Source organism: Agelaius tricolor, unplaced genomic scaffold (genome assembly GCF_023055355.1).
Source record: "Agelaius tricolor isolate 1412-34295 unplaced genomic scaffold, bAgeTri1.0.p SCAF_9, whole genome shotgun sequence".
In the NCBI taxonomy this organism is placed as follows: Eukaryota; Metazoa; Chordata; class Aves; order Passeriformes; family Icteridae; genus Agelaius; species Agelaius tricolor.
Genome location: NW_027269269.1, coordinates 19,852,626 through 19,862,379, shown reverse-complemented (window position 1 = coordinate 19,862,379; position 9,754 = coordinate 19,852,626). Strand labels below are relative to the sequence as shown.

At 43.2% G+C, this 9,754-nt stretch overlaps 1 protein-coding gene across 1 annotated transcript; it reads left to right on the top strand.

Moving 5' to 3' along the window:
* The first annotated feature begins 2,055 nt into the window (after positions 1 to 2,055).
* LOC139593172 (C->U-editing enzyme APOBEC-1-like) lies at positions 2,056 to 8,147 on the top strand. The gene is made up of 4 exons (XM_071433871.1): positions 2,056 to 2,735; positions 3,081 to 3,466; positions 5,257 to 5,375; positions 7,663 to 8,147. Exons 2-4 carry the CDS (start codon positions 3,088 to 3,090, stop codon positions 7,687 to 7,689), a joined length of 525 nt encoding a protein of 174 aa, XP_071289972.1. The 5' UTR covers positions 2,056 to 2,735; positions 3,081 to 3,087; the 3' UTR covers positions 7,690 to 8,147.
* The last annotated feature ends 1,607 nt before the right edge of the window (positions 8,148 to 9,754 follow it).

Genomic DNA, 9,754 nt, shown 5'->3' with positions numbered 1-9,754 from the left:
TAGCTTTAAAATCCCACATCCAGCTTGGCACCAAGGAAGGCAATCTCTACATCGTGCATCAGGCCAAAAATAATTGTGTCACAAAACCAGAAAAAACTGTGAGTGACAGAGATACTACCTAAGGCATGTGAAGAATTCTTTTGTAATCCCTTTCCTCTGCAAGCCAGTTTTGGGTGTGTCAGAGAAAAGCTTCTCACTAGAAACCAGCTAGTTTTATTAGTTTTATTAGCTAGTTTTATTATTTATTAAATTAATTTCAGTAATTTTTCAGGTTAAATGGGAAATATTCTTTTGCTGCATCTTGTGAGAGTTACAGAACTGATCACAGTAAGGTGATGCCCAGTTCATAATGCTGAGCAGATTTCTCGGGGCACTGGAAAATGCCTCTTCTATTTGCATCAGTGAACTCATATCATGACCAATAGCTTCTGCAGATACTCCACAGGTGGCTCATGTCTTGCTCTCAGTGTCCACATGAGTACAGAGATCTTCTCAGTTTTGATATTTCAAAAATATCTGGATGTTCCCTCACAACAAGGTGTCCACTTCCAAACTCTCCTGGATGGTGAGAAGCTTGCTTAGAGTCAGCCTGAGAGTGGCTGCCCGGTCACTGACCACAGCTCAGAGGTCACACACATGGAGTGTCTGCTTGATTCTGTGAGGACTCAGGCTCAAAGGGGTGTGAGCAGTCCTTGGAACTCCACAGGAGAAGTCTCACCAAGGGAAATGGCAGTGACCACCATCACCTGCTGCAGTTCCACAGGCTCGCGGGTTCTGCACATGAAGTCTTCTGTTTACTCTTTCCATTGGGCTCTGCTCAACTTCCTCGTGGCATCTGTGTGTCAGAGAAGTGATGTGCCATGCCACAGCTGTGTGGCTCGATGCCATTTGTATAGATATTTTTCTCTCTCATCATATTGGGGTGACTAGAGAAGATTTGCTATTCTGTTCTGGAGCCAGAGTTTAAAAAGAAATGTAATTTCTGTTTGCACTTCAAAAAGTGGCTCACCTGTTAGGTACCTGAGGGGTACTCAAGGCCAGATCAGTGTCTGAGTGGGATCACCCCCATTTGCAGTTCTTTGCTGCCAGGGGCTTGCTTTCAGCTTCAGCCAGCTGGATAGTACAAGTGTGAAGAAAGTCACCATAAGGAAATGCTCAGCTAATCAGCAGCATTAATAGGGCCCAAAGATCAGTATTATGATTCAGGAATAGAAACTGAAACTAATGTAACGCTTATAAATGCACACCAGTCTCCCTGGAGGCAATACACAAATCCAGAAATACCCATGGCTGCTGTCAGTGCCAGAGGTAAGTACATTTATGTGAAAGGCAGGCCTATTTCTCGATAATCAAGAAATTTACTGTAGTTGTATCTAAAGAACTGGAGTGTAGACACAAATGTGTGTTGTTGGCACGAGGATACATAGGAGACAGATGTGGATTTGTGTTTTATGTCTTTGAATACATTACTGTATCTTGAGTCTTGGATCCAGCCTCAAACTATTAATGTAATTTTGTTAATCTAGGTATGGCAGGAAGAATTCAAAATCCAAAAGAACTTTTACTGAGAAAAGATATCTCAAAGCATTAAGAATGGAGCAATTTAGTTAGCTTATGTATTAATCTATTTTATTTTCATTGTGATAAATAACTGGAATAGTCTTCTTAAAGAAAGAGGGCAATAAGGCTGTGCGAGTAGTTGATCATGTCTCTGTTGATGTGGAAAACTATTTTCTTCATGTTAAAATGTAATTTTACTCTGTATAATTCAGAATTTCTCATCTTCAGGAGCTAAGCTGCAGAAAAATGCCTTTACTATCTTAATTCTAAGGATATTTAAAAAGAAATCTTTATTATATTATGTATAATTCATAAAAACAAAAATTAAAAATAAAATTAATTTATTTTCTTTTATATATACTTAAAATTAAAAAAGAATATTTTATCAAATAAAATGACAATTCATAGATCCTTAAGTTTCCTATTGATGGATTTTTACAAAATAAATAAGTAGCCATGATCACCTGCAACTGTTTTCCTCTACACCCTCAGCTGGGAAGGGATGAATAAGTCATGGGGCCAAAGTTGCTTGCCACTATGGAAGATAAAATGTGTATAATCAGGCAGGGCTGTGTTGCCACCCTGTATGTATTTGTTACCCTCCTTTCTGTACCGGTATTTTTTTCCTTGGCAATTTTTTTTTTTTTTGAGTTTTTTAGAAACTTACAGATTAAGTAAAGATGGGAAGTTGGTTGTGGAAATGTTTTTGTTTGGATCGCCAAGATTATGAGTACCAATGAGAAAATGGCTCAAGCTTTGCCTGTTCTCATAGAAATGGTTTGGAAGATTTAAAGGGATAAGTTTCTGTTTCTTTGATTAGTCAGGGAAAAACAGATTCAGTACAGCTGAAATCAGGGAATTTAAATTTGAGTATTTACACAATCAACCATAATGTGCTAAACTGAGCAAGGATTCGTGTACAAGATAGCTTAAACCACCATCAAGTTCAACTTTCAGGTAGGAGTCCACACCTCCTGCATCCCAGAGTGCCTATCCTGCTTTGCTGTGATTACTTATTGACCCCTTTTAGAGAAAAGAGATTTGAGAGGGTGTGTATACAACTGAAAGGGGTCTGGACAGAAAGGGTAGAGGAAATTTTGTTTTCTGATCTGCTTTCCTCAGCAACTCACAAATCTTTTCTACACAGGTCCATCATCCAGAGAGAACAACCAAGGGTAAGAGGTGTAGCTCTGTCACTCACTGCTTCCTGGCAATTTGGCAATTTCCAGAGACAGCTTTTTGCCTTGTTTTATTCTTACTATCCCTTTCCTCAATCTTCCTTTTCCAGTTGCCTTACTGCTTTGACCGGTGCTGATCTCTGAGTGGCGATGAGTTTGCTTACCCACCCAACAGCTCTTGAGGAGCGCTGGGGTGTTCTGAAATTTTCATCAAATTCCAGTTCTAGATTGCTAAATCACAACCTTCCTCAAGCTGCTCATTTCTGATGGGAAAAGCTGGGAGTGGGAGTCCAAACATCATTGAAGTGCTGGGATCACAGTACTGCTGGTACTCTTCTTCAGGTGGAAGATGCAGCCAAGAGACTTCCAAAGAAATTATTCACCTACACAAAATGGACGGGTGTACCTGCTGTATGAAATCAGGTGGAGAAGAGGCTCCATCTGGAGGAACTGGTGCTTGAACAATCATGAACAACATGCTGAAGTCAACTTTCTGGAAAATCATTTCAATAGCAGGCCACAAACTCCTTGCTCCATCACCTGGTTCCTTTCAACTAGTCCCTGTGGAAACTGCTCCAGAAGGATTCTGGAGTTCCTGAGATCACACCCTAACGTGACCTTGGTAATATATGCAGCCAAGCTGTTCAGGCACCTCGATATCCGGAACCGACAAGGTCTCTGCAACCTGATGATGAATGGAGTCACTATACGTATCATGAACCTTGAAGGTAACCCAGATACTCTTTGTCTAAGTGTGGATTGAAAGTTCTGGGATTATGTGCACTCTTAGTTTGTAACAGAGGAGATGGTTGGCTTTGGGGAGTGTTATAAATGATCAACTAGAAAGCCAAATTAGTAAATGCAAAAGATTTTATTTTCGCGACCAAAAATACGTTCCTCGAAAGCCACAGTCAGAGTCAGCGTCGAGCCGGGGATCGGCGCTGGGTGAACCAAGACCCGACCTCTATCGCATCGACCTCCCTCTGTTCACACATGCCGTTTCCAGCAAGGCTGCTTTATACAGGTTTTTCTGCCTGAGGCAGAGGTGCCCCGATTTCTTTTGTCACCCCGCATATGCATGAAGTTTCTTTTCACTGTGCAGGGTTGGACAATTGCTGCTTCTTGGGTGGTGGGGGGCGCAGATCATGTCAGAAGTTGGGCATTCAGATGTATGTTCTTGATGACTTCTGTTATCTTGATTGATGACACTTACCAAGTACTGATGGTCCTTGGGTGTTCCTGGGTGGTTCCAGGAGAAGCCCATCTCCGCACCAGCCACGTCTTTTTACTTGTTAACGAGGAATTCTTTCCTGCTGCCACCAGGAGTGTCGCAACTTCCGTGTGGTAATCTGTCTCTGGGCTGTCCGTGGTCAGAGGCTCGTTGGATGTTTAATTTATTTTACAATTTTGTTTTTTATACATTTTCCCCCTAAGCATGAATTATTTTACATTACATATTACAGGGAGGATTAGTGAGTGCAAAAATGTCACTCTCTTCTGCCTTATTTCTTCCCCAGTCCTGTAGAGCAGCAGGACCAGCATGGTCATTTCCTCTTGCCAAATCTGAAGATGAAGGGCTGGAGGTTTCTCTAGCTCTCCACACCTCCTTTATATGCAGTGTAAAATCCTGTCCCTCCTAGAATGCACATGCAGACCAGCTTGCCAGCTGCATCAAGTAATTGATTTCCCTTGGTAGCTGGAGAAGAGTAGGAAACTTGTCTAAAGGACACTTGCAGATGATGCATCACAGAAGATGTATCTTGCACGTGTCTTGCCTTTTTGTGTGTGTATCTTGCTTGCTTGGTGATGTTTGTAAAAACAGTCCAGACAAGCAGCTCACAAAAAGGAATGTATATTTGAAGAGATGAACCTCACACTCCTGTGTGGATATTTACCACTGGAGTGTGGAGCTATGAAACCCACCGGATCAAATGCAATCTTAAAGGACATTACTTATATTGGGGGCGCTGTCTCTGGGATTATAGCCCCAGAGCATTGTCAGAAGCTCTGGCCATCATATCAACACTAAGATCAGTATGAAACTACTAAATGTTAGAGTGTTCACTCCAGCTTTTCCCTGATCATTTGGATAAGTCAGACAGATTCATGATTGAAGCAACTTGTCTTACCAAAGCTGTGTTCTCAAGCACAAGGCTGCCAAAATGAGAGCCTGACCAGCTCTGACTGCATGTCCCACTTCCCTTTTCACTCCTGCCACTTGCTGATTCCTTTTCTCTTGGCTTGATGCCAGAGCATGCTATTTGTGATAAGGGTTACCCAAGCCACCACAATGATCAATTTCTCTCTCTGGCAATTCATTTTTAGACATATTGCTACTCTGTAAAGTTTTGGTTCCCCTTTCCACTAACTTATTTGTGTCATTATTTGTGCACACCTTGTATGAATATCTTTGTCCTTTACTGTATTCTTACTGAGAAACAAATGACTCAATGACATGTTAATAAAGAAAGAACTGGGCATCTTTTCATCAAGAGTGACTGGGTATCTCTTTTCTTAGATTACAGGTACTGCTGGAGAAATTTTGTTGCATACCAACCTGGAGAAGACGATTATTGGCCCCAGAACGTCACTTTATACTTCATTCTGAATAGCATAGAACTCTTACATATCTTTTTGGTAAGTAGACACCTGAAAAAAACCATCAAGAGCAAAAATAAATGCAAAAAATCTAAGGAAAAGGAGATTTGGATGATCCCAGCAATGGTGTTAGCAGAAATGATAGTAGGAAAAATAAGCATAGGTTTGAAGCTGCCTAAACAGAGAGGCAAGCAGGCAAGAGATTGCCAGAGGACTGTGCTGCTACATTGTACCTTTTTGCACAGGAGCAAAGAGAAGAGACTTAGAACTACTCTCAGATTTTAACTAAGGAAAGGGTACATTATTTCAACCCTTTCCATGATTCAGCTACCAGTTCATTAGCTTTCAGCTTATCGGACCTATTTGACCCCAGAAGCTCCTTCAGCTCTGTAATCATGATTCAAGTATTCTCTTTTTGCCTCAGGACAGGGCCATGGATTTCAGTTAAGTTCTGAGCAAGTACAAAAGCCCAGATGGGTGGATTTACCTTCAGGATCAGAGTTTACATATTAGAGTATAATATGACTAAGATCTGCTTTCCATTTTTCTTGCAATCCATACAACTGCAGAAGTTATTTGTGCAGCCTGATATCCTACTCAGAAAGAGGAAGTGGTTTACTGAACAGGAGAGAAGACCAGGACTGGAGTAAAGTGTAGGACTCAGCCACCCTTTGTGGGGCAAGCAAGTTCTTGCTTGAACTGCTCCCTCTGTGCAGAATGGATGGCAGGAGGTGGAGGGAGGGATGCACAAAACTGCTGGCAGGAATTTAGAGTCACAGACACAAACCTAACCTGTTTGTAGGATGCTATGATTGCCTTGTTTTATTTCTGGCTGAGGAAAAGGTACACATTCACTTCATTTCAGTTCCACCCACTCCAAACATTACACAGAACTTTCAGTACCCCAAGACCTGACCTTTCCATTTCCTGCCTGAGTAAGACATTCAGGTGACAGGATACGCAGTCAGTAGCAATATCCAGTCAATCAGCTGATCTAACAAAGTGCTTTATGCAATGTAATGGTTTAGGAGACGTTTTCCCCTTGGCTTTCAGCCTTTCTGAGTGTCCTAATGCCTGAGATGATTAAATAATTTAGCAGCTTACGCACGATCCAGCGCACGGTGCGATTCCTGCTGGGGGCTGAGCGGAGCTGGCTGCTAAAGGCTCCTCGGTGCTGACAAACTGCTGCTGACTCAGCACGGTCACCTACAGCCGTACAAGGGGAATCTGCCCTTCAGGCCTTGGGTTTAAAGAGACAGCTAACATATTGCCTGTCCCAGCAAGGCAACCTTGATGATTTCTGCAGAGTCCTGCTGGCTGGGAAGCCTGCTGGAAGTCAGGCACTTGCTCAACTGCCCTGCTGTCTCACTAAACACAAGCCACCCCTCAAATGAATGTGCACAGGGCCCATCATCAGTACTTCTAACTACGACCTAAATGTCTGTGTGCTCAGCCCCTTTGAACATCCTGCCCTGTTTTACTAATTATGCCGAGGTGTAATGAGCTGAGTGAGTTCCAGGCATGTGCTCCAGAGAAATACACACTGTTGCATCAAGCCCTGGCCTCCCTGGCAGGAGAAAAACACTGAGGAGCCAGAGGGGATTTGGTGGAGTCCCACTGCAAAGGGCAGGGGATGGGGGCACTTGCCCTATGAGGAGAGGCTGAGTGAACAGGCTTTCCTTGACCTATAGAGAAGGTGGCTAAGTGGGAGCTTAGTGAAAAACTCCAGTTTTCCACTACATAAAGGCAGTAAAGACATAGCCAAACTCTCCTCAGTGATGCACAGAGAGAAAACAAGGTGACACACACAAGCTGCAGTGAGGGAAATTCCAGCAGGATGGAAGGAAAAGGTCTCTTCTGACAATGGTGCTGCACTGGAACCTGGAGAGGCTGTCACCTCCATCCCTGGAGACCCTGACAACTTCCCTCTGAGCTGCCAGCTCCAGCCTTGGAGTTAGCCATGCTGCAAACATTGTGTGCTACTAGAAACCTCTGGGGGGGTCTTTCTAACACCCCAAAAAGTCTGCCTTTCCACAGGATCCAACTCCACTTCCCCTGCATTCAGTTATGTAAGTTGCCACCTTTTAAATGTTTCTGTTTGTAAATGGTCTGTATTTCTAGGAGTGGCGTACATGGCACAGTAAATTATGAGGTGCTACCCTGTTGTCTGGAAAAATGTATCTTGAGGGAGATTAGTTAACACATTGAAGGAGGATCAGAGTGATATCCTGGAGCAGATGCTTTATTTTCAAATTGTCTATCATGCTGAAGAGACAGCCTAAGCTTTTGGTATCAAAATTTTAATTTTTTTTTTCTTCCTCCCTAGGGGCTTCCTCCATTTCTGGCAAACTGAATGCTAATGAGCCTCACCACCATGCTTTCAAGCTCAGTTTGTGCATCAATTCAAGACCAGAAAAGCCAGTCCCTGGCAGTCTTTTCTTCTGCAGCCTTGCTAAGTTTCTTGCTGCCACCAGAGAAGACTCTTATCACTGTCTGGGCATTGCTAAGAATTGAACAGAACAGAAGGGGCGCATGAGAGGCCATCAGGAAGTGGGGATGGAGACCATGCCCCATAATCAGGCCTTCCATGTCTGCAGATTCTGCAATCAGATTCTGCAAGTGTCCTCTTGAGAGGCCAGCATGTAATATATCTCATACTCTGATCTGTTCCAAAGAAGTAATCAGCCATGCATTCTTGCTTTCAGAATTTCTTATGAAGATGACTTTTATGGCTACATGTGTATGTTTCAGAATATATTTCATACTATTAAAGTATTTATGCAATACTGTAGTAATACTTCATTTTAGGGATTTATTTATGGGTGTAAACTTTATTTATGACTGTAAAACCAGTGTAATAAAAGGGAAGATGTTACATTGTGGAAACTGCTTTTCTTGTTCCACTCATTGGTAGACATCCTTCCCTTGTAGTTCCACACTCTGGAGACATAGGTGTTCATTGCAAACTGGGGAAACAAAGTAAAAAAGTCTCTGCTTTTCCAGCTGGAAACACAGAGTGGAATGGTGAAATAGGAGATTTTGAAAGCTCTGAGCTCTCTCTACTGGAAGAAGGCAAAAAGAAGATACAGGTGTGTTGGGTCTTGCAGCAGTTTTGAATTTGAACAGCAAAAAATGTAGATCATCTGAATGAATCATGTGGGGAGCTCCACGTGTCATGATTCCCAGCCTCTTCAAGCAGGAGGCCCACTGTATGATCCCACTGGGGAATGTGCTGATGCTGGGATCCACAACATGCACAAATGATAGCTTGAAGAGCAAGGCAGGGGCTGATGGGAACTGTGCCCATCTCTTCCAGTTTATTTATGCTTGTAGCATCCTCTGGCCATGCAAAAATCTCCAGATGTTTAGCAGACTATTGAGACAGCCAGAAAAGCTGCAGGCTGAGGAAGCAGCTCCAGTCCCCACAGTGTGGGAGTGTATCTAAGGCTGAGCACAGCTGGCTGGGGAGTGTCTCCTACGTTGGACAAATAAGACAACTCCAAACAATGTATAGCACAGCTAAACTTTTCTTCTCCCTGCCCAGGGCCTCATATTGGATGTCACATGCTTTCTTTCTGGACATTATGGTGTTTGCTCCTTGTTTACTTAGGGAGCAATCAAATCACTTGATCAACATGCAGCTTAGTGCAGCAGGGTCCATAACCATTCATGCCCAGGGCTCAGCCCTTTCCACTGAAGGAAGGAGGACAAACTTTCTCTGGTCCATTTGGAAGCTTGCCAGTTCCAAGTCAGCCCAATGAAGTTTTTCACACTAGTTTTATCTGCCAGAGTGCATTTGCAATCTGCTGTATCTCTGCTGTGCCCCTACTGGCATGTGAAGCCTAGAGGTGGGTCTACCACACTGGTAGCCTTTAAAGGCAACCACAGAAGGCAGCTGGTCTGCTCTCACCTTCTCTTGGCCCTCTGGACTGGTAAAAACATTGAGCCAGCTTGTAGAGTGGAATAGTTCTTAAGTGTGAATTAATGACAAGATTATAGTGGGGACATATCAACACCCTCCCTGTGCTGGAACTTGGGTGCAACAGCAGCAACAGCAATGGAGTTTTAGCCATATCTGATGGAAGTCTGAGGGGAAACCTGCCTAAGACAGAAGTGTATGAGAGGTTTCAAAGCCAAAGGCAGCCTCTAGAATCCTTGCCACACTTTGGTGCCTCCCCATCTGCTATGACCTCTGCTCTTGCAGCAACCCACTTTCTCCTTGCCCAGCAGGGGCTCTGCTCCTCATTGCTCACGTTTTCTGAATGAGGGGTCTCTTCTCTGCCACATCCCTTCATGTTTCTTCTGTGAACCAAATCTGACTTCCATCACTGTGAATATTTAATACATATGTGAAGAAATAATGACATTTCTGCTCCTAGGAACTCTAAAGGGTCAGCACCAGGGAGAGTAGAAAAATG

Coding starts and splice junctions, on each gene's coding strand:
- LOC139593172 (XM_071433871.1), top strand. CDS start 3,088: ATGCAGCCAAGAGACTTCCAAAGAAATTATTCACCTACACAAAATGGA. Junction 3,467..5,256: donor ACGTATCATGAACCTTGAAG/GTAACCCAGATA, acceptor CTCTTTTCTTAG/ATTACAGGTACTGCTGGAGA. Junction 5,376..7,662: donor AACTCTTACATATCTTTTTG/GTAAGTAGACAC, acceptor CTTCCTCCCTAG/GGGCTTCCTCCATTTCTGGC.